General features: G+C 29.4%; 1 protein-coding gene across 3 annotated transcripts in view; it reads right to left on the bottom strand.

The window, feature by feature from the left end:
- The window catches only part of pbl (epithelial cell transforming 2 pebble), a 37,103-nt gene that overhangs the window by 3,785 nt on the left and 7,162 nt on the right, over window positions 1–26,156 (bottom strand). The window contains exons 5-19 of one of the 3 annotated variants that reach the window (XM_014420774.3): window positions 25,713–25,922; window positions 25,229–25,372; window positions 23,642–23,827; window positions 19,478–19,612; window positions 18,627–18,831; window positions 18,418–18,533; window positions 17,681–17,869; window positions 17,373–17,580; window positions 16,567–16,727; window positions 16,259–16,378; window positions 15,105–15,255; window positions 11,675–11,829; window positions 10,053–10,138; window positions 655–829; window positions 345–471 (exon numbers count right to left, since the gene is read on the bottom strand). In XM_014420774.3, coding sequence (XP_014276260.1) covers window positions 355–471; window positions 655–829; window positions 10,053–10,138; window positions 11,675–11,829; window positions 15,105–15,255; window positions 16,259–16,378; window positions 16,567–16,727; window positions 17,373–17,580; window positions 17,681–17,869; window positions 18,418–18,533; window positions 18,627–18,831; window positions 19,478–19,612; window positions 23,642–23,827; window positions 25,229–25,372; window positions 25,713–25,922 — 2,358 coding nt within the window. In that variant the 3' untranslated portion in view covers window positions 345–354. Of the gene's footprint in view, window positions 1–344; window positions 472–654; window positions 830–10,052; window positions 10,139–11,674; window positions 11,830–15,104; window positions 15,256–16,258; window positions 16,379–16,566; window positions 16,728–17,372; window positions 17,581–17,680; window positions 17,870–18,417; window positions 18,540–18,626; window positions 18,832–19,477; window positions 19,613–23,641; window positions 23,828–25,228; window positions 25,373–25,712; window positions 25,923–26,156 lie in introns of all 3 variants that reach the window. The other 2 variants (XM_014420773.3, XM_014420776.3) reach the window with 2 other exon arrangements.

A 26,156-nucleotide genomic window follows, 5' to 3' on the forward strand; every position in this document is an offset into this window, starting at 1 on the left:
TAAAAGTGTTAGTGTTCTGATTGTCTAGTAACGACACGCCCTGAGATTAAGAGTCTTTCTTTTTGTATAATAAAATTATATTATCTATTTGATATTAAAGTTCTTAATTTGAACCCAAGTTTCTTTCATATTTGAAAAAAGTTATAAAAACTATTCAGATTCTTTTTTATTTTAATTTTATATTTTTTAAATACACTTTTATATTTCAAAATACTAGAAATTGTTTGTTTTTTAAAATCATGATTGGATTTCCTTTTGGCACAGATGAAATTGGAATGAAAGTTGATATGAATGCAAAGCTAGGGGTTGTTGTAAGTGTACCAATCTAAGCAGCCTATACTCACAATACATATGTCATAACCTCCTGAGGGAAGCCACGCTCAGCGACGATTGCTTAGATCTTCGGGTAGGCTGCACTGATAGCGGAGCCACATACTGAGTCACGGTTGGAGAATTATTGTTGGCCAGCTCCTAACAGCCACATAACATCACATACAAAACGTACAACTCACTTACTTTAAATTAAATTCAATATCACTAACGTTATCAAATTATCAAAATTGAGTGACCTTCATTGATTATTCCTCCAGTTAATTTATGGAAGAATGAACACATCAAAAATTAAAAAAAAAAAAAATGAATTAAGATACTCACAGATATATTGGTGCAGCTGGCAAGCCTCATTTGGGCCAGTTGTGTGGCTGCAGGGGTGAGGTTGGTCGTACTACCGAACGGAGACATCATAGTCGACACGGCCCGTTTCAGCTTATTAGGAGTCTTGTTAAAACTAAACGCTCGACCAACTTTCATTCTAGTCCTCGAGGCAAACCTGAGGAAAGATTATTAGTAAATAAAACATCCATAATCCACAATGTGATATGCATTTATAATAAAAAGGTAATTTTCATAATAGTAGTAGATGTTAGCCTGAAAATAAAAAATATACTACAGTGAAGACAAAAACAAATTTTTCATAGTTCTAAAAAAAAAAAAATAAAAAATACTAAAATACCTTTTAAGAAAATATAGAAGAGGGAACAACATAATGATGAGTAGATGATTAGGGGTGCAGTCGGAGAAGAACACAAATAAGTAGAAACTTATTTATTAGTACCAACGTTTCAGCCAGAATTTCAGGCCTTCATCAGGGCTAATGACACAATATAAGATAACCAAAATGAACAAAAGGAATTACTGAATGAATAGAAAATTAAAAAAAAAAAAAAAAACTAACATTATAGTTAGTTAAAAATAAAATAGTATTGAAAGACAAGTATGATGTAAGTATTATAAGAAGATATAGGCTGTATGAGAAAAGTAATAATATTAAGGAAGAGGTAAGAATAATTAATTTTATTTATAACTACTTTTCTCATACAACCTTTGTCTTCTTATAATACTTGGGCTATATATTTCTTTCAACACTATTTATGTATCCATAATGTTAGTCATTCTCTAATCATTCTGTGTATCCTTTTATTCATTGCTTGTTATCTAGCTTTAGTTTTTAGCCCTGATGAAGGCTTGAAACTCTGGCCGAAACGTTGGCACTAATGAATAAGTTTTTACTTATTTGTGTTCTTCACTGACTGCACCCCCAACCATATAGAATTATATAGAAGGAAAGATTTAGTTTCTAATAAATATAGCAAGAGTGAAACGAGCTTCAAATTGAAGTCTTTTTTTTTTAGTCCTTTATATTCAATAAGCTAAGCTAAGCGGATCAACTAATTGTGACTACAAGATGTGCTCAAGAGAACAAAAGTATGGCCTTGTTAAGTATAGGTATGTCAACTATTACTAAATATTAAGATAAGAAACATACATACGTAGCTTTATCCTAGTAATGTGATGTACAAACATTATTACTAATTTTATATACCCTTATGAATTAAAATAGAAGGTGGCTTGGATTTGTTGGCTCAAAATAATATAAAATGATGAGCTATAATTGAAGCAAATTATATTTTTAAATATAACAAGCAAAAAATAAAAAGTACCAACTTTATTTAAATATACTGTCAATAAATTATATTTTCAGCATCCAATTTATAAAATTAGACAAAAGACACTTGAGAATATTGAGGAAAATTTATGGCCCGGTTTGTGTTGATGGGATCTGGAAGATGAGAACAAATGCTGAACTGGCAGGTCTCTACAGGAACCCGGATATTGTAAGGGTGATCAAAGTGGAACGGCTTCCGTGGGCAGGCCATGTATTAAGAATGACCCAAGATCAGATTCCTAGGATGATCCTAGACGAAAGGATATATGGGAAAAGGAGAGTAGGAAAACCCCGACTTCGATGGTAGGTCTATCTTGGGAATCCGCAATTGGAGAGCAGCGGGAACCATTAGAAAGGACTGGCGAACGAAGTTGGGGGAGGCCTTGACCCTACAAGATTTGTAGCGCCACAGATGATGATGATGATGAATTTATAAAATGAATAAAGAAAATTAAAGGTGTGAGGTCAGATGTTAAGGTCAACTGCCCACCACACTCGATCTAAATTAATAGAAATTACTCCAATTTCAGTAAAATAATGTTTTTAAATTTATTTATTTTTTTAAATCTTGAACCTTTTTATTTATTAACTGTTGTTCTATTTGACAATTGAAGCATCATATTATTATTTGATTTGGTTTCAGCAGTTCTAAATGTTGGTATCAAAAGTCGACTGAATTTACTCTCCTGGAGAGAGAACTTACTCCCTTCTCCCTTTAGTCTGCTTTAACCCATGAAGCGACACAAGTCCTCAGCAGTAAGGATACATTTGAACTATAGATATTCCTAGCAAACAGGAGCGATTCAAAATTGTTTAAAAGCTCTCCCCCTTCAAATATTAGTGGAACAATATGGCCAGTGCCAGTGTAGGCACATAAAATTTCATGCTCATAGACAGAAGAGCTAAATAAGGACACTTGAGTAAATATTTCTTGTTATAATTTTGTTTTTCCTTTCTTCTTAGAAAATCTCATCAATTTTCATTAAATTTAGTTATAAAGGTTTAAAAAAAAACTTATGTTACTATAATGTCTTATAAATAATTTCTAAGTTCAATGCTTCTAATTTATACTTTTCTTTGCTATATTTTACAAAAAATGTAGAAACATTAATACATATATTTCCTTTTAATTGCTATTAAAATGTTTATAAAAATTTATTTCTAGTAGGCGCTAAGTAATATTTTTCCTGGAAAGGGAGTGGTAGGACAAAGAAATTTGGAAACCACAGATATAGGTGATTAGGTTTTAAGATTTCTATAACTTTTGATGTAAAACTAAATCACCTAATAACATTCCATTACCTAGAAAAACTAGAAACTGCAAAATTCACATTCTCCACAAATAAACTAGAAAAAATCCAATTTCAATAAAACAAGGTTTTTGAACTTGAATTTTGTTTTTGTGAAATTTTAATGTAGCAACACATTACATTTTGGAAAAAAAAAATTAATAAATAAGATTTCTGGGCCAAACGAGTGCCTGACAGTAGTTCAGGAAATACATTGCAGATAGCACTTACTCCCAATAATACCACAGGAAACAATAGAACATCTTCAGCATTCTTTCAATCAGTTTGAAGTGTTCCTATCAGTATTTGATTGATGATACCATATCAGTAAAATTTAGAAACTCACAAACGTATCTGGATGATTCTCATTTTATGGGTAAGTTTCAATTAATTAAAACTCTTATTAAATTAGTTCAGTCCAATTTGATTTTCTCCAAACTTTTCGTAATGTGAAAAATAATTTCTTCACAATCAAATATTAAAGAATCAATTTAATTCCATAATTGCCTTAGCTACTAAAATGCCATTACCATTTAGAGTTCATTACTGGTAAATATTGTGTATATATATTTAAATTAAAAATTATGCGAAATTTACATTGACTACATTGAAAATTATGCATTCTGAATCATATTTTTTAAAGCCTTAAAAAAAAAAAAAAAAACAGTATTGGGAAATTTTTTTGAGTATATGTATAGCCACCAGCGAAGAACGGACAGCAGTTGACGAACCAACCTCCACGCATTTGCACCATAATGTGAGTCACATACCTATTGTTGACATTTACACTACTATTAGTGTCACTGCCTTCTAAATTATTTCATACATTAGAATTTGGACTATCATTGGTGCTGAATAAATTTCCAATAACTTTAGAAACAATAAAATTAAAGTGAGGAGAAGATGGTCGGGATGCTGTCAGCAAAGATACACAAATAAACCAAACTTATTTATTTGTGAATCTTTGCTGATCACCTTCTTCTAAATATTAATATTAATCCTCTGACTAAATATTAACATCTCATTACAATCAAAGGTTCTCTCTTATAGAAAAATTAATTGAAAAATTGTTAATTTTTCTGAAATTGTTTAATTGCGTTACAACTGAAACATAATTAATTGTATTTTTTGTGGACTAGTGAAAATGTACTTAGCACCACTATGAAATAAGCCATCGATATTTTGTAAGACAGTAAGTAGAAAAAATATTTTTTTAAGAAAAGAAAATACATGGAGATGATACTATTCAGTTGAAAACTCTTATCATATCCACAAAACGTTGCTGCTACTTATAAATCGTTATTTTAATATGATTAAAATAAAAAATTAATTAATTAAGAAAACCTAGTGTTGAAAAAAAAAGGTTAAAAAAGGTTATAGCCACTTGAATGTTTATAAAATACCATTATAATTTTTATAAAAATTGTAAACGAAAACATTTTTCTTTAGATAGTTTTTTTAAAAATTTCCTATAGCTAGTTCATACAGTTAATCTTCTGCCCAATTTTGCTAATTTCCTTATTCTAAATCTTATAAAAAAAGTAATAAATTCAAACTGCTTATCATCACTCACTATTGAAAGTTTAAAATTTCTTAACAAAAAAACTGTGGCCACTTGTTAAGATGCAAGCTGAGCATCAACAGGTGTAAGTATTATTATTTTATTACTAAAGGTGAAGATAACATTTCATTTATAAACCTAGTCAAAATAATAAGAATATTATGAAAATTGCCAATAATCTGAGAATAATCCATAAAGACAGTCCACAATACACTTACCTGGTTTTGATTAACTTCTTAGTACAGCTGACCTCTCCAAACACCCATTAAATAAATCCCTTTATTAACATACGTGGAATTCTTTATTTCACCTTATCTAATTTATAAACACTACAATGATAACGATGATGTGGAAAAAACCTTCATTGTATTTACTTATATGTAGTTCTGATTATTTAAGTTGAGAGAAAAAAAATTATTTTACACACTAGGGTAGTTAAAGGGTTTACAACTTATTATCATAAAAAGAATGTTTTGCGAGATTTAAATGAAACATTTCCGAAAAACGATATCGACCATTAGGTCAAAGTAAATATGAAAATTAATTATTAAGTGTATTTCATTTTAATGAAGGCAAAGTTTTAATTAAAATAAAATGAAAAATAATAAAATAAAATGACAAAAAGTCTCTAAGGCTATAAACTTGAACAGCCCTGATGAAGTTCTACAAAGTGGGGCAAAACCGACGGAAAATAAATAGTTGTTAACACTAAAACTATTTTTGTTCTTTTTTGACTACAACTCTGACCATCTTATTCGTTATTTGAAATTATATGGTCAATTGATATAACCTTATATATATAAAGTTTTGAAAAATCACAATTAAGTAGTGATCTTAAAGATTATTATACCTCATCAGGCACATTTTAATGAATAATCTTTACAGATCACAAAAATATTGTTTAAAGAAAATAATGGTTTAATAGACAAGAAAATTTAACAAACGAACATGAATGCGATTTAGTCACCCTCCTCACCTAAAATAACAAGGAAGGAAATTTATTTAAGACAGAGAATGGTTGGACTATAGAGGATGCCCGTCTCATCTTGAACCCCATCCGCCCCAGAAATCAGCTATGGGCCATATTAACAATAGATATATATCTTAAATAAAATAAATGGTATCCAATTAAGTCGAACACTCTGTATTTATACTTTAACTGTCCAATGTTTTGGCCGTCAAGGGCCCTATTTCATAATGAGCTAATAGTATTGGTTCAAAGTACAAGTATAGAAACAATGTAGTAATAACACTAATACTTTTTTTTTTTTTATATAAGGGATGATTATTAGTGATATTGTAGAAGATTAAAAGTACTAAAGTACATGTTACTATTGTACAAGTCAGTTTAATTGTACTAAGTTAAATTGACAAGATTAATAGTATTGGTTTGTCCTTTATTAAGAAACAGTGCCCTGGCTGTCCACGAGAACAATCTCAACTATAAATTAGTAACACAACCTTACATTCAACTATTAAAACTTTTTGCGGGCTATTCTACCCAGGTCTAATACAATTAGTCAAATTAACCTATATATGTCACTATTTCATTTAAATATAAATACTTTAAATTGAAATTAATCTTAAAACTAAAATCACTCACTAATCAACAATAGAAATAATATTGTTCGTCTCCTCTTTCACGAATTGATTCTTTAAAATCAATTTAATTATCTTTAACCTAATACTTATTATTCTTATTTAATGATTAGGTAGTCAGTTGAAAATAAATTTTGAGCGTTTAAATTAATATAAAGATTTTAAAATCCATTGAATTCATATCTGCGATTTAATAAAAAAATAATTGTGTTGTTGATTTTGATGAAATCAATGAAACTTTAGTAAGAATAGTGATAAAGAAGATTTTCAAAATAAAAAATGAAAAATTATTCGTTGAGATGATAAAGGCGAGGTACAATAGAAAACAATAATTAAGCCAATTCCTCTTTAGCAGAATTAGCAGTGCTGTTATATAAATGAACTTTATTATTTTTCAGGGGACTTAGTTCACTCAAAAATATTACTAAGCGACAAGAGTTATGCTACAGATTGTTTCGCTAAACACAAAAATATAATCTATAAAAGGAAGGTGGTCCGAGAGCGATCAAAATAACTCAAATAGTAAATTAATTATTTATTGTGAGCCAACATTTCGTTCCAATTTGCAGGGCTAAAAAAGATACAAAAAACTAAAATAACGTAAAGAAGGAAGAGAATAAGATAACAAAGGGTAAATGTAAACCAAGGCATGGCTAAAAATGATTTAAAATATGTAAAAATTTTATATAAAAATGAACAAAGTTATTAAAATTATTTTTATATAATTTTTCACGTATGTTTAGCAATACTTTAGTTTATTTTTATTTCATGTTATCTTATTCTCTTACTTCGTTACATTATTTGTATCTTTTTTAGCCCTGATGAAGCTACGCAAAGTCCCTACTTCAAAGGTTGGCTTATAATAAATAGTTTATTTATTATTTCAGTTATTCAGACCGCTCATTTATCATTATACACGGTCAATTAACGATCTTCCAAAAATAGTAAAATTTCTCAGAGTAAGATTTACCTTCAGATTGATGTGAAATATAACATTAAAAAGAAAAAGAAAAACTATGGTAATCACAAACAATTTTTCTTTCAAAATTTAGGGTTTATTTTAAATCATATTTTTTTCTTTAAAACTATGAATTCTAAAGTTTCTAGTAAGCTTAAAGATATGTGAAAGCTTATACAAAAATATTTATGAATCAGTTTAATGAAAATATTCTGAATAAATTTGTTTTTTAGAATTTTAATAATGGAATTATAATTGGAATTTACAGGTAGTTCAATTTGAAAAAAAAAATTATAAAGTAGAAAAAACAATAAAGCGCTAAACACCAACAATTAAGCCAGACATAAATAATTAAAGCAATATTGCTGATTCATTGCACCATGATTAATGATTTCTTTGTTAGTTACTTAAAGTTTGAAGCAACTTATTTATGCGGATCATTTAGAATCAAAGATAACTAGAGTTATTACATAATCGTCTGAGTAACATTAATACTTAGAGGAAAGCATCGAAGAACAGAAACAATGGTGGAATTTTTCTAAATATCTTAAAACATAAAACCTAAAATTTTAAGAGAAGGGGAGGATTAATTTTTTGTTTTTTAAACCATTAAAAATATTTTTTGCTTTATTTATACTATAGAAAATAATAAAAAGATATATATTATTTTTGTAATGCTTAATCTATCAATAATAATAACAGCTTATTGAAACCGAAGGGTCGATGCCGATATCATCAATCGTTCTCCAAACCCAAATCTACTAAATCAGTTCTAATACAATCCTCCCATCTATGTTTAGGTCCCAACCTTACACGCCTACCTTCTTCTCTGCAATGCTATATCCTGAATTATATTTAACAGAACTGCACCTGTTAACTCATCCTTTTTCTGTCTGAATATTTTACATATTTTTTTCTTTAAACCTTAAGATGCTGTTCTTCCCATAGTCTTAAGAGGCCATGTTTTGCATCCACAAAGAACAATGGAAAGGATAATAATTAATGTATTATGATTTCAAAATATTATATTTTTTGTCTATCTCGATAAGTAGCTGAGATATGAAAGTTCTTATTGAGTGCCATTTTGAAACAAAATGGCACATGGTAATATGGGGTTCTTCCAAGGATTGCCCTTAAGTTATGTTACTTTGATATAACAGAAAATATCAGTAAAGTAGTATCGCTGAAAAGGTACAGATGGGGAATGAGCAGATTTTTTAAATTAGGTTTTTGGATTTTATATTTCTTAAACTTAAAATTTTGAAGAGAGAGTTAAAATTGTTTTTCTTCGTCCATTACTGAAAATAATTAATCAATAAAAAACTGATATAAATTTTAAATGGAAAATTGAGGGTTTACTGTTTACTTTACTTAAAAAAATAAGTGGGAAGAAAAGTAGGTACTTCACTTTGCAAATAGTATTGAAATATGAATAATATTTTTCTAGGGTTGAAAGGTCTTGCTAGGAAAGAATTAGTCATAAAGTTATTTAACAATGGCCTTGTAACTGACATGATAACCTCGTAACTAAATTAATTTTTTTAAAAATTAAAATGAGAACCACACCACTAAGCAGAAAATTCTAAAATTAGAATTAGAATCGATTCCAGTCAGTTTTTAAGTAACAAAAAACTTCAGTTAAGAGTTCAACATGCATGACCATCGAAATGTCAGTTCAATAGGATTAATTATTTTTGAGCAATTGATGAATCTAATTTTGAAGCTAAGGAACATGCCACCTACTACTTTACAAAACATCAAGGAGACACTATGTCTAAACATAAGGATAAGACATCTCTTAGGTTTTGAAATATATATTTATCCTTTGACTTAACTCCATAACTAAAACACATTATAAAAACTTGAGTATATATATAGTTAGAAAGAAAGTTATTTTTGTATAATGAATTGAATACCAGTTGACAAAATTTGGGATAAATCACAAAAAATTTGTGAATTAACCACTTACCTTATGTTATTCAACTTATTCAGACAATTTTCAAACATACATAAAAAAAAAAAAAAAAAAAAAAACTTAAATTAAAATTAAGAAAAAAGAAATTAATAAATAGAAAAAAATGTAATCAAACATAAATGAAATAAAGCCTTAAACCTTTTGAAATACTATTTTAGATACCTCAAAAAAATGTAAAAATTGCGTCACTAAGATCTTATTTCCATAAATTTTCTGAGTGTGTTCCATGTCAGTCATAGTTCACGTTTTAATTAAAATGATTTCATATCATCATCCAATTGAGAATAATGAAAATCATACACCATTTACTTTTAAAGATATGAAATTTTTACAGTGACCAATAAAAATAATTTTTAAATCTACTAAATATTAATTGGAGAAACAGGAAGATTCAAAGGCAAAATATAAGGAAAGCCAAACTACAACACATACACAAGGCACTACATCACAAAGGTAACATAAACATGGCACATGCACTACAGAAAACACAGATGGAATAAAGATAATAGATAATAAATAAAAATAGCAAATAAGATAAAACGAAACAATGAAATATATTTGGAGCTAATAGATATAATTACAAATTATGTTGATAGATAAGCTGACAATAATCCAACAGCTCTACATAACATACATTATACATCTAAATAAACAACTTTACTAACTTAAACGCCTTTCCGAGGGTACCAAGGCCGACGTCACTTGTTTCGATATCGAGATTCTTAGGATCAAGTGTTGCCAAGAAATTATCCTAAAACAATAAAAAAGAATAAATAGTAAAACAGGAAATCACACCTGGGTAATTTTAAAACTCCAATTTAAAGAAAATTTTTTTATTATCAAAGTAATATAGTAAGCGTCAACAAATCGTAAGCAATCACTCAATAGTCAGTTTAAGTAGAAAATACTGAAAAAAATTAAATAGACTTGTTAAGATAATATTCTAAAATGATGAGTACTAAAATTGTTTGGAACCAATTGACATTGAAGTTTTGTATACAATAGTTTCGGAAAACACTAAAAGTAAATCAAAAAAATTTTTTCTTTTTAAAATATTTTTTGTCTACTTTACAGGAAGCGCCTTTGATTTTGTTTACATTTAAACTCACTTAATATAATTAATAACATTATTGCTATTCTTCACCAAAACAAATATAGATTGAAATACTATCATCCCACTGAACCATAAAAAGAGAACAGCATTTAAATAATTTGGACTTATTGATACTTTTTTGGGGGGAGAAATAAAATTGATACTTGTTTTTCACACCTAAAAAAAAAACCCTTAAACATGAATTTTTACAGCAATCGAAAAATAAAACTTTTTTACTTGAAATATTCACGTTATTGAGACCTTTCATTTTTTTTTAATTTCAAAAATTTCCATAACTTTAACTCCACTTATCTACAAGAAACAAAGGATGGTATACAAACCGGATGGATGCCTGAAAAATTAAACTATTGTAAAATATTTGTCTTCTCTGCTCCTAGGGAGCATGGAAAGAACCCTTAAACACGTGTCTAATAATTCTTAATCTAGTATCTCAAAAACAAGCTTCGTTGAAATCAGTATTTCTACGTCCTTAGGACCGCTTTGTCAGTATAAACATGACTACATCTAGCCTAACACATTAAATAAAGAATTAATTAAATAAAACTGCAGTAGATTCTTGACAATTTGCAATAGGTAAAACTTATTCAATATATTTATATTTTTTAATATATTGTTTTTATTTTTTTTTTTCCTTTTTTCTTATGGTTTCATTGATGATGTAGGTAGAAATTAATAAAACTAAAAAATGTAATGAAGTATTATTATTTTCAGTTATTGTTTTTATGTACAGTTATGATAAACTAGACTCATGTGGATAAAACAAAGTTATTTGTACAAAATTGTAAATCTTATATATATATATATATATATATACACACACACATTAACATTACAAATCTAGCCAAAATCATTTTCATGACCAACGTAATTATTCAGAATATTTTTTTGGTCAAGTTAAGAGGCTATTAATAAAACTATTCTTCAATTTGTTGTTCTAATAATCAACTTGGCCTATTCCGGATTAATTTTTTTTAATCTATCTTTTTCTTTTAATTAAATCTATCACAGACGATCATCATCCAAGATTAATTCCATATTATTTATTGTCGATTTGATTTTCTGATGAAAATTATATAATTAATTTATTATATTGGTGATTGAACAATTAAAAATGTATTGATAAAATATGGATTAGGTTTAAGAAATAAATAGATAAATTTACTCTATACTTACAGCATCAGGCCTGCAGGCATTGTTCGCCATCTGCCTGCAGAGAGTTTTGAGAAAGAGGGACTTCTCTGTCTCATCATCGGTTATGGTAAAAGTATAAAGCTTTTCCTTCAAGTCATCAGTAGATCGGCACATCATTGCAAACACATTATGACACACTACAACATAAAATATTATTTTCCACAATTGTATAAAATTGAACACAAATTAAATGAGTAACATATTTATGTTTATCCATTTATGCCTTACATCAGCCAATATGAAAATGAAAAGTAAACTAATGCGATTACCATACAAAATCAGATAATTACTATCCTATATGATTTGTATAGTCAACAATATCAACTATGGGAGAGGCTCGAACAGTATAACAGAATGATATAATTTAATAATAAATGAATTGGGAGCCCAAGCCAAGCATTGTAATGCAATACCCCTAAGTAATAAAAATAAAATAAAATAATAATATGAACTTAATTGTCAAAAGCAAGATGTGCTACAGGTTAAAAAACTAACAGTCTGAAGAATAACCTATTTATAAATTAGTAAGATGATTATTTAAATACATTTCTTATTTTCTTGGCTGAAACTGGTAATTTTATTGGTAATAACAAAAATTATCCAAATAGTTTCAAGCTTCTTTTTTAAAACATATTACATGTCAAACATTTCGGCCAATTCATCTATCCTCAAGGACAATGCTAGTTATGATCGTAGTCATAGCCTCATATTGATTTATTAATGGCTATTATGCCAAAGTCAATTCAACACAGTTAAAATAAACCTATATTTGTCACTTTTAATAATAATTCTGATCCTTCCGATTCTTTGTATTGGGTTGTAAAATAAGTTGGTAGCGTTTTTTACTGGTGATTTCAATAAAAACTTCAGATTCTTGTAAATATTTTTAATCAATTATATATGACCCATTTTGATCTATTACAAATTTCTATCTTTCAGGTAATTTTTTAATTCCGTCCTGCCAGAACTTCTCAGATTTTTGCGCAATGAACTCTTCTAGGTGTGTTTTGCAGTCCTTGAGCGAATTAAAGTGTTTCCTGTTAAGAGAGTTTTGAAGGGCCCGAAAGAAATGAAAATCTGTTAGGGCAAGGTCTGGTGAATAGGGAGGGTGGGGGATCCAACCAAATGCACAGGATAACCTTTTTTGGATGTAATCCTGCTTTTGGAGTCATTAACGGTGGGTAACTTCGTTTTCCCGAGGACTTTTTCCTCACATATTATTATACAGGTCCCACTTTTCATCCCCAGTTATCAACCTCTTTAAAAATGTATTATTAACATTGCGTTTCAGGAGGGAATCACTAATGGATATGCAATCCAATAAATTTGTTTCTGTCAAAGTGTGAGGAACCCATATATCACTTCGAGAAACATATCCTGCATCCCACAAATGATTTGAGACACTTGCATGAGATATGCTAAGCGTTTCTGTGATATCCTGTGTTGTAGAGTGAAGGTTGTCTGTGACCAATGCTTGAATTTGGTTATCATCAACAGTTGAAGGACAATCCTTCAAGCGCTTTGCATCTTCCAAGTCAAAATCTCTGGTTCTGAACCAACCAAACCACTTACAGACGGTGCTTTCTCCCAGGGCATCATCGCCTAACACACTGCAAATTTCGTTAACCGTCTTTGCAGTGGATTTTCCTTTTCAGAAATAAAAAATCATTAAATGACAGACAAGTTTTTTTCTCTTCCATTTTGAGCAGGCAAAATACCACTTAAAGATAAGGAATCTCGGTTGAAACTGATGCATAAAACACCTTAATTAATTCTTTTTTAGAATATCTAAACATTATTGACCAAGTAAACATGATTTTATAAACACAGAGAGGATTAAATTGAAATATTGAATAACGCTATGAACTTATTTTACAATCCAATATTTTACTATGATGTAAGTATACTATTAGCACTATTATCTAACCTACCTCCTATAGAGAGGTTATATAATAGTTTAGTGGATATTTAATGATAGTAAAATATTAACATTGTGAAGGATAGAAATTATTATTAAAATTATGAAGGATAGAAATTATTATTAAAAGAGACATTAAAACTGTGAAGGATAGAAATTATTATTAAAAGTGATATTAAACTGTGAAGGATAGAAATTATTATTAAAAGTGTCATTAAAATTGTGAATGATAGAAATTATTATTAAAAGAGACAAATACAGGTTTGCTGTTGTTGATTGTTGCTTAAAGGCGTAAGTAAAATAATAATTTCTATAATTAATAATAATTTTAATTAATTAATAATAATTTCTGTCCATCTAAATACAGGTTTATTTTAACTGCGTTGAATTGATTTGGGCATAATAGCCAGCAAACTTCAATAAATGAACGTGAGAATGTGATAAACTTGTATTTATTACTTTTAATAATAATTTCTATCCTTTACATTTTTAATACTTCACTATCACTTTTAATAATAATTTTTATCATATACTATTTTTATTTTACTATCATTAGCTAACACAATACAAAATCATTAACTATCCCAATACCAATTCCATTCTATAGGAGATAGTAGGTTATATAATAGTGCCAATATATTAGTAAAATACAAATAATGGGAAGGATAGGAATAATTATTAGAAGTGACAAATATAGGTTTATTTTTAATAATAAGTTTTAAATTAACTTTGGCATAATACCCAGCAAATTTTAATAAATTAATATAAGGCTGATACTTTTTTTTTTTTTTTTTAATAATTTATTTATTTGCTGTAGGTGACATAGTGACATGATAAAAACATGTGGAGAATCTACCCACTGATAGAACTCCAATAACATTTCTAGAGAAGATCTCAAGGCCATCTTCTTTTCAGACGCCTAGGAGGATTATTAGGTAATGAAGGAGAAGCCAGGTTAGAAACAAGTGGATTTGGGTGGTTGAGAAGTTTATTATGGAAGGAACGGTATCTGGTTCTGGCCAAATCGGCAGCATATGGAACATTGAGGTCCTGATGGATGACTTGATTTGTGACAAAGTAAGGAGCATTAAGGATTTTGGACTGTAGGGATTGGATTCTGGAGGAATTTGATGGTTTAGTGGGGCCCCAAAGCTCAACTTGGTATGTCCAGATAGGCCTTATAACAGTCATGTAGATCAGTCTTTTGTAATGGATTGGCAATTTAGACCGTTTGTCTAGTAAATGTTGCAATAGTCGGAATCTACGAGCAGTTTCTTGTCTTTTTAGTCTTGTATGAGGATTCCATGTCAGTCGTTTGTCGAGATGTAGTCCTAAGTAACGGATCTGTTCGACAGGAAGGCTGATACTAAAATTAAAATTGTCCTTGATAATGGCCGAAACTTTGGATATGTTTTAATAAAGAAGGTTAAGATTATTTGGATAAGTTTTATTATTACTAATTATTAATAAAGATAATTATTTGAAATAACGTACCTTCTGTTTCTTTAATGTCAAACACTTTGCGGATGGTCGAAAGCGATATAAGCTTGATATGCTTGTAGGGTTTGATATTGGCCAGCTTCCCGGACATCCCCGTACTGGGGCTCTTCAAGGAATTGAACGCCTTAGATCTCTTTTTACAAACCTGTTCATGAAATGGGTCGATGTTATCTTAATGCATACTAATATTACATGAATGTTACTTATATAAAAACTAAATAGCAGACCCAGCAATGCTTCGCTATTGCTAGATTTGAAGGTGAATATAGACTAAGTGTTAAGACGGTAACAAAAATGCTAACAGCCAACTTCACTGTATCTCCCTTATTACTGGTCCGATTTAGGTGATGTTTTCTCATTCTTTATGACAATTTGATAATCTATGATATTGTCATGTTCATACTATATAAAATATAAAGTTAAACATTTACCCTCATTATGTTAATATTCCTTTTTAGCGCCTCAACTCAACCAATCTACAACAAACTTGGTAGCAGTTTAGGGCTCTATAAACTACACCAAAGCACAAACCAGATCTAATTAAACAAATTAGAACTGTAGAAATAAAATTTAATGTTTTCTTTATTTAAAACCCATCAGTTGTTTTAACATAGAAATTGGATTAAATGCAAAGGAGTTATGAACGATTGTATAAACAATGGTTAATGGAATAAAAAAAAGCAAATAAATCATGGTGAAAAATATATAATTTTAAATTTCATGGTGTTGTGGAGTTTGGGACGACATTAAAAATGAATATGCTTTGCTACTTACTAAAAAAAAAAAAAAAAAAATTATTGACCAACTTTATTCCAAGCCATGTTATCTTTCTTGAATTTTTTGTGAATATAATATCGTTTAATGGAATCAGTAATAATATTTTCTTCTTTTCCCTAATTATATGAAAGTATATAATAACTGTGAGTAAAACGTATACTTTCCGAGCTACGCACAAGAAACATTTAATTTTGTTCATAACTTTTTTTTCTACCTGAGAAGTATGGGATTTTAGTGTCTTTCAACCTTCTCATGGTGAAAGGGAACAGTTTGAAAAAAAAAAATCACCTAATCAGTCCAGTAATTCAAAAGTTTATTATGGACAAAGATTCGACCATTCCCTTATTACATATATAGATAATGTTTTATACCTCTAAAATATCGGTAAATAGGTAGAGAACTAGCTGGTCTCCCCTTCCGCTCAGTGAATCACTCAGCTCTGTCACTTCACACCTGATGATGAACGATCGATGTGAAGACACCAGGTGAGCCTGCCATCAAAATAAAATTAATAAAAACATGGTCGATTGAAACAGTACACAATGAGAGGGTTATAATTTGAGGTTTTACATTTTAATACATGTAAAATCCATATAACTTGAAATATAATAACTCAAATTATTTCAAAACATTCAGGAGATATAAATGAATAATAATTTGTTAATGTTTCAGTACTCACTGGACAATTATCGATGTCATTAAAAATATCGAACATGACCACCTGCCCTTCAGTTTTACGTTTATCTTCGTTAATGTGTGTCATTACCTCTCGGATGCTGCTAAGGGCTTTCTCAAGAGCAACATGATCTGAGTTGCTTTTACCAGTATGCTTTAGAATATCTGTAAGAAATAATTCAATGAATGAAAGAAAATTTATTTTATTTTAGGGCTGATATATCCTAAAACTAAATATATATATAAAAAAACAAAACAGAGGGGGTTCTCTATTTGACAAATATTATAGCACATAAAAGAGTAATTTTTGATAAAGGATAGTTGAGATTACAGTTTTTACTCATAATATAAGAAACAATTTTTAAGGTTGATAAACAACATTAAATATACACATTAATTAATTTACTTTCAAAATAATTGATTTTGATTTTTATAGAAATAATAATATAAGAAATAATTTTTAAGAAGGGTAAGACAATATTTAATTTTTAGTAATATAAAAGAGATGTTAATATTATATTTTTCATTATATTCCTAATTGTTACAACCATATGCTCACATTATAAATTTCAATTAAACAATACATTGATACAATATTAAATCATAAAAAGTAAATAGAAGGAATCAACTGGACAAGTCAACAGCAAGGAAATGTCTTTCATAGAAATAATAGAGGGCGGACTCACTTCTCTCCTCTTTATCTCTTTATACTCACTGAATGCTTATAATAACATAAATATTATATTATCTTAAATATTGGATTAACTTGAAACACAGTCGCTAAAACCACTGATGAGACCGTTCACTAACCAGATAGTAAAAGCGAGATGGAAGGAAGCCTCTGAACAGGTCGGATGAGGAGCTCAACAAGACTTTGCCTACCACACTCAGCCCTTGTCTGTCGGGCTTTGAGGAAGGCATGGAACCTCGGCTTCTGTTCATCACATTTTACCAACATCTCCCGAGTCGTTTCGAAGAAGTTGACGAATGGAGGATAAGCCTTCACTAAATCGGGAGCCTGTAAAAAACATTAACATTAGGAAAAGTATATATATTTTTTCCCATTAAATAATTAAATTTCAACTACAGTTCAAATATGTGATAAAAATTCTACTCACAAATTTGAGGAATATGCTTCCTATTGATATTTCTTCTGTCCAATTATGAGCAGCGAAACGTAGCTCCTCCAACATGTGACAATGGCAGTTGTATATTGGAGGTAAGTTGCCAAAGATTATTTTCAACTCTGTACCATTGAGCAGTGGGTCTTCCTCTTCTAGCATATCTTCTAGAGGTCCTTTGAACATCTATTAAAAAAAACTAATAAAAATAAACTTAAACACATCACTTTCGTAGCCAAATGCTCTTCTATTCTAGGAATTAATTTTTTCTTTCTCTGATTCACTCCATGAATTTACTGTTATTTGAGGACCATGACCTTCTACAAAATAAATTAATAATTTCTTGTCATTCCACTTTGTCTAGGCCTTGTCTTCTCTAGAAATAGGAAGTCAATTCAAAATTTAAAAAAATATGGCAGAGTGAAAGCGAATACATTTGTCTTTTTTAAGAGTTGGTCTTAGAGTGAAGATATGATTAATCTTCGATCAACCTTGCCTAGAACCACACTTATACTCTCCAACACATTTTTCTGATAACTTATTAAGTTTTCAATAAAGGATTATGACAAATATGCCCCCTATTCAATTTAAAATGATCTCTTTTCTTCTAAATAGTACCTAATACAATGACTAGAATCCATTGGTGTGGAATTTTTTCTTTATTAAATAAAATGTTTTCCTGTGAAACACACACATAAAGTAATATTTTTATCATATCTTAAAGTTAATCTTACCGTCATAATTGTATTCAATATCCCGACATAATTGGATTCGGTTTGAAGCAGTTCGAGGAATACTTGATGCCTTGCACTGAGATTCTTTAAATGAGCACCATCGTTACATTCCTCCTCTGTTTCTGGAAAAAGATCATTCCATAAATCAGAAATCAGTAAGAGCAGAAGTAGACAAATGTGAAGAGTACAAGAACCAAAAAATCACCTACCAGGGAGGGGACTTGAGTCCAGGAAGGACCCAGAACAAGAGAGGAGTGTGGCATCAGTAACACTCGACCTCCGTTTGCCCTGGTCACACGAAGCAGGAGATATCACCCTGGCCAGGTTGGCTCGCAACCTCTTCCTTTTCCTATTCCGTGAAGAACCTGGAGTCGATGAGATTGATACTCTAGGAGTAGTGTTGTTACCGACATACTGAAATCATATAATAACCATTTGTATAATTAGTTTAATTAATTCCTTTAAAACCATTGAATGATTTTATGTGCATTATCAAAATATAATTTAGACAACCATCAATTAGTGTCGTAACATACAGAAGTTGTTTGTTTGGTTTCTTAAGTAGTACGTTTGTTTGTTTGTGATTTCTCTAATTTCGAGTCATTTTAACTTACATTAATTCATCCAGTTCCCATTAATAAATTATTGATAAAGATATGTATTTGGTTTAATTCATAAATAATAGGCAAAAATTAAGATATTGCTAACTAAAATTAAGGTTGCTAAAGTAGCAGTCACAGTTACTTTGATTGCTATTGCTATAATTATTAATCTCTAAGTTAAGCTCGTTCTTGGTAAATGGAACCTGCTGATTTTATATTTATAAAATTTTAACCCAAATTAGAATCTTAAAACACGAATATGGCTTTTTAGAAATCTATCTCTAATTAAAATATCCTCACTACTTTATCTTTATTTAAATAACTTATCTGTATTTAAAATACCACTGTCGAAACACTACACTATAATTTGAATATTATTAAAAAATATATAATAGTAAAAAAGAGACTGTCTTCTTTATACTGAATTATATTGATAAAAATTATTAAGAATTAAGCACCTCCTGGAATAGATGATCTTTCTCATCGACGCAGTACTCATTTTGGACCGATGCCCAGAACCATTCTGCTTTGACTAGATAAGCTCGCGTAGGTAGTGATGCTGGTAGTGCTGAGGTAGTTGACTCATCGACAACCTGACACAAAGAAATATATTTGACCAAAAACTTCTAAACACTGCAATAGTTAAACAGTAGTACAACTAGTACAAGCTTGTGACACACATGCATGCTCTATTTCGAAACATTGCATAATAAACAGGTAATTCTTGAAGATAATAATACTGATTCTACCTTATATAAATTACAAACAAATTAAAAATTACAAGAATTTTTAATAGATAATAATTATGAATCTTACATGCTTTGAAAAATCTAAGTAAGCAACGTTACTTAATAAAATAAATACAGCAATAATAAAATTAAATTAACGACTACATGAATGAAATAACAATAAACAAGAAATTACACAGGGGGAGAAAAAGTGTGGGTCATAACATTGGCGAACATAAAAAAATCAGTTATGACTAAATGGAATGCTAAAAACTCATACTATGCAAAAACATAATTTAAATTTGAATAGGAAAGAACGATTACTTTTTGCCTAAGATCTTTTGCATCATATTAACTAAAGACCATTACATTTTTTTTTTGAAAGATGGAGAAAATTTGAATCCTTTCATCGATCACACAAATGCATAAAAAGCAGTTAATAAATATATAAAATGAATTACTATAAATTGAAAAAAATTCAGAATGACTAATAATTGAAAATTTAAGTTTCATTCATTGGTTTTTATTTATTAAGCAAACTGATAATGAAAATGGCCAATCACATCCATGAATAACTTTTTACAATGACTTAATTAAACTGAATTAAGTCTGAAAACGCATGTCTATAATTTGACTTCTCTATTTCAAGGGAACCAACTATTTTTTTTTTTACATTGCCAAAACAACTGTTCCTATTATAGCTAAACCAAGTGTGATCTATTTTCGTAAGTTGTGACTGTTCAGCAAGTGCCTGTCTCAATGATGCATGTAAGTAATAAACGGATGGAGCCATGTCTGTTGATTAAGTCAAAAACAAAAACATCCCCTAATGAAATATCTTAATTATTACCTTGATCCATTTTGCTATATGCCATGGGTACATCATAACGAAGAAAAATCATTTTCATTTTCTTTCGTGATATTCTGTTCATTTTTCATGTAAAGCTTGATTCAAACCGATCATTTTTTGTTGGTAGCTTTCATCATTAATGGTTCTGACATCCTTTAGTAGCTCATAGTAAATCACACCTATCTCATCCAACCCAACACAAAACATTGCCCTGAGCAATCATAGCAATTTGGCCTTTCAGTTAATGTAGGTGATTCTCTTTGAATTATCTACCGTCTTTTCTGTTCAGTATTCTCAAAATATTTCATAATTCTATACAGAAATAAATTTTGTTTGTACCTAGTGAGTAGCATTTTGTAAGTGGTTTATTGCTTTTCCTGTTTTCTTTCATTCAGTTCTTGTGGAACCCATTTTTTTAAAACAATTTCCATATTTTTCATTTTCCATGGAAAAATCACCATTTTTGAAATTTTTTATTTCGTCTCTAAAAGACTGTGATTTACCCAAAACCTGCTCAACTTACATTGCTTTAACAAACATAATAATGCTATCCACAAACCATAGTTCAGGCATTTTTAGGAACGAAATTGTAACATGTTCAACACTATTAAAAACTATGCTTCTGTAAGAAACTTATATTGTTGTGCACTGAAAATCTTCATCACATGTTAAAATAAGAAAATCTCATCAAATGACGATTTCTCCTTGAATTACCGACGATTTTTTACACTTAGGATTCTCAAAATGTGTCACAATTATATGGTAACTATTTTAAAAGCTAGGAATTTTTGGTTGCATATTTACAAACCTGTATATTAAATGAGTTGTTTATTTCCAAAATGAATCCTAAGATCATTACAAAACTTTAAGACAACACGAAAAACTATATGGGTTGGTTTAGGAACAGAGCAGATTGAAAGGGATCTGTTTCGAAAAAAGAAATGTTATATGTTTAGCTCAAAAAAGTACTAGTCTTGTTCTAACACAATACAACAATCATCAAAATAGAGGGCATATGCGGGGTAAAGGAGCTCTAACATCTGTATAATATTAACAAAGATGTATAAACAAATGGCTAATGAAACATTTTGATAAGGTTCAGTCATTTGGGCAGTTGATTTTGTCAACTTAGAAAAAAAAAATCAACCAGAGAAAAATAGCATAGTTTGAAAAAATAAATAATAACTTTATACTAAAAAAAAAAAAAAAAAAAAAAAAAAAGTAGAGATTTTTGTGAACAGAAAATAAGAATTTATATTCCACTTTACAATGGTTGAGGCACAGTTTGGAATGAAATCATAATAATCTTGGAACAAAATAAAAAACTATTCAAGGTTGTTTTTGGAAATAAATCTATTTTTAAATCTCTTTTAATAATACTTGGGTTTGTTTTAGAAAAAAAATAAAATAAAAAATAACTAAACCTTCAAATTTCTTGGCTGTTTTTTTTTTCCAATTTTAGCCAATTTTTCAATGTTGCGTAATTGAATTATCTAAAGTCTCTTTTCCCCGTTTTAAGTAAAAATGTAATTCAAAAGTGATATAGGGCTGGCACTAAAAAGGGGCTTTAGTGGGGCAGGTCGGTTGTGAAGGTTTGCCTTCTAATATTTTTGGTGTTACGATTGTGACATGTCGTACATCGACCAACATGCTCGCTATAAATCTCTGTTTCTTATCTTAAGGTAAGATAAGGCTACCATAGAGGGCAGGTTTTATGCCATTTATTCAATGTTGCTCGATTTAACTATCTTAAGTCTCCTCTTCCCATTCACTTTGGAAATAAGCAACCCAATTATAATAATGTATTATAATAAATAATCGACAAATTTAAAAAATGGAATTTATATTTCTACATGATTTTGAAATAAAAAGTAATAATACAATACTCTACCTAGAATAAACAAATTTAACATTTAAAATATAATAATATGCATTTATACTAAAGTTACCAACACCATTTAAACAGAAAAATTGTAAACATGCATTTCTAAAACATACAATGATGACATGCAATAGTATTGGGAGATTAGTAATTGTATGAGGCTGTGAGCATACTTAGCAGAGACTCCAATCACAATGTTTTCACACAATAAATTTAATAACATGATTTAAATTAACCAGAAACATTATTCATAATCAAAATTTAAAATAAAGATTCTTTTAGCATCAAAAAAGTAGTTTATAATGGTTATTTCTCTAGATATAGTAGTTTAATAGCATGATATTTACCGAAACATGTTCACAAATCATTGTTTTTCCAGGGACAAGATATTGGTGTTTAAAAATTCAATATAATTTAAAATTTATTTAAAAATGAACAAAATAAATTAAAGAAAATAAAAATAAGATGTACAGTGAAAAGCGTAAATAAAGAAGAATTACAGAGAGGTATTTGACAATTAATGAAAAGCGTAAATAAACAAGAATTACAAAGAGAGGTATTAGACAATTAATGAAAATGTAAATAAACAAGAATTACAAAGAGGTATAAGACAATTAATGAAAATGTAAATAATAATAAGTATACAATACACAATGAAAGACATTTTATTTTTAATTTATGTCTTTTAGTGTGTACTGTATATTTATTATTACTTACATTTTCATCAATTGCCTATTAACTCTTTGTAATTGTTGTTTATTTACACTTTTCATTGTACATCTTATTTTTATTTTCTTTAATTTAATCTGTTCATTTTCATATATTTTAAATCATATTTAGCCATACCTTGGGTTCACTTTTATTTCATGTTATCTATTCTCTTACTTTGTTAAACTGAAGCTCTGCAAAGTTGGACAAAAAGATAGACTCACAATAAATAGTTTAATTACTATTTGTTTTTTTTACCACACCTGGACCATCTTTCTTTTATAAATAAGAAATCATTATGATTACTGTATTTCAATTGAATTAGGAAAAAAAATTTAAACAAGAATAAAATTACATGCGTTTAACATTGATTTCAATGGAGTCTCCAACTGCTCAAGAAATGAATAACCAAACAAATACACTTCTAGCTACAGAGGTGAGGAATAGGAGATACCGTAGGTGGTGTTTGCCAGCAACATGTGGGATTAGGGGAAGTAAATCCAGTAGCCAACATCCTAGAGGTTGAATCTGTTCGCGCTCTCTTGGGAGTCTCGACAGTCGAGTCGATACTTGTTACAGTTTCGTTATTGTTGTACGCTCTGCCAGGTGTTGCAGAAACTAGCTCCGTACTATCGCAGACCTGAAATGTTTAGTGTCACACAGGCATATCCATTCGCATGCAAGAGCAAAATGTTATGCGCCCTATCAGTAAAAGTATTAATTAAATAAGAGAAATTTTTATGAGACCAGAGGTAAAAATGAGCTTGCCCGAGAGAGAATTCAAAACGGTTTAAAGAAATAATTAGTACTAAAAATTATTCTCATTTAACAAAACAAACAGAATTGACTTTGAATGAAGAAAGAGTTTACACATTAAGAGATATCATCTGTGATATTTCATTTAAATATAGAACTAGTGCTTATGGTCTGGAGTATAAAGGAGTCTTACCTTACCACAGATCGAGTAGCTCCTTTTTTTAATGCTTCTAACGGGGGCAGGCCTGTTGTAAAATATCCAAATGAACCCGCTTAGCACAAAAAAGAAAAGAAAAATTGTTAATGTATTCAATGATATTTTTTTAACAAGTAGTGGACTCTTGGCTCCTAGCCCTAGTTTTGAATACGGCTGTAATAGAGATTTCACTTTTGGTTTTATCTACTGTGGATTGATTCTAGGATTAAGAAATGTTCTTATGACTGTTGGTCAGTAAAGAGTAACTACTTTCTTATCAAGTAGTAAGCGCAGAACATGGACCCTTTGCAGAAATGCATGTCCACACCTGCCCTCTAAATAATGTTCAACTCGATAAATACTTCGTGTAAAAGTTGTAGAAGTAGAGCAATTAATAAATCATTATTATTAAGTTACTGAGGTCTAGCACCAGATACCCATTATCAGTAAGTATCGATTCGTCAGGAGGGTTAAGATTTTGCAAGAGTAACTTTCATAAAGTTAATATACAATCAAAATCCAATCCGAGGTTGCACTTTTTTCAAAAACTTAGGGCAACTTGAGTAAACCAAAATCAAAAGTTAAAAACTTATATTATTAATTAATAAAACATAATTAATTTTGTATGTTTTGTTTTTATAGATCAATTATAAAATTTTCAGTCCATTTCCTATCAAATATAATCTGCATCACTTTCCCAGAATTCAAAAGTGATGTTAATTTTGAATTATTCAACATAAAAAAAAAAATTGTTTACATGTCCTATTTATATAGACAGAAATTAAATTAGAGAAAACATGTTTGAACTAAAACATTTGAGGTTATAATGCAAAAATCATACCACAAACAAAGGATCATATCCCCATTAGTAACTGCAACAAAGGCAATTGTGAAGGTTAAGATCACAAGAAAAGTGAAGAAGCAACAATAGCAGAAATCAGTAGTTTCATAGCTTGAAGCCACAAATGAAATATCATTATCATATGTTAGAAATATTAATTTCCCGGGTGTGACAATATAGAAGCATAAGTGAGCAGAAGAAAGAAACATGCAAAATGATATGGATAAATTAAATTCTACGATACTTACCACATGAGTACAAGCTGGATCCGCTATGTCCGTACTGACTCCACCGTTCTCAGCGAGGATATCTGCCATGTGTTGCCTCTCATCCTCAGGAAATCCTAAGAAGCAGACTCGGGCTCCATGGAATGCTTTTAATCTATGCTCCGCCTGAAAGAACATTGTTTTAATTTTTTTTTTTTAAATATTTCTTTTTAATAAAAATACTTGTTAACTTACAACAGAGAGCTCTCCTAAAATGTTTTTTTATTTGTATCTGAATTTTATTATTATTACTCCAATGTGAGACTTTGTTTATTTCAAAAATTTTAATTGCAAGGACAGTAGTAAAAACAAATGTTAAAACCATTACTGTAAAACAGAACAATATTCAAATATTGAGAAATATTAAAAATCTAAAAGTGAACAATTAAAAAAAAAAAAGACCAAAACATATTCTAATAATTATTTAACTGGAACACTTTCTTAAAAATAAAATAAAAATAATTACAAGGCCATGTGCAACCGCAGAGAAACCTGGCTGGTTCCTCATCGCCCAACTGTTGTGTACCCAGGAAGCTGACATTATTGGCACCCTAAAGGCAGTGGCATATTGATACTTTTCTCCACCGCAGCAGTTCGCGATGAGGTGGGTAACTTTTGTTATCATATCCTTCCTTATGCTGCCTCCCATATGATGTATCAGTAAGATAAGTCGAGCCTGTAACAGATAAGCCAATTGAAAGACTATCTACAACTAATATTAGCAATCCTGAAATAGGTCAAATCGATAGATAATTATAAAAAAACTAAGTTAGTAAAATTGAAGTTTTAAGTATAGTAGAGAAAAATTACTATATCGCAACCTTCATATCAAAACCTCTCATCTACACTTTCTTTATCTAAAGTAAAGTATATCTTAAATTTTGAGGTATTTATTATCAGTTGGCTGAGA

The sequence above is a fragment of the Halyomorpha halys genome, unplaced genomic scaffold, assembly GCF_000696795.3.
Source record: "Halyomorpha halys isolate HHAL.00 unplaced genomic scaffold, Hhal_1.1 Scaffold291.1, whole genome shotgun sequence".
Classification (NCBI taxonomy): domain Eukaryota; kingdom Metazoa; phylum Arthropoda; class Insecta; order Hemiptera; family Pentatomidae; genus Halyomorpha; species Halyomorpha halys.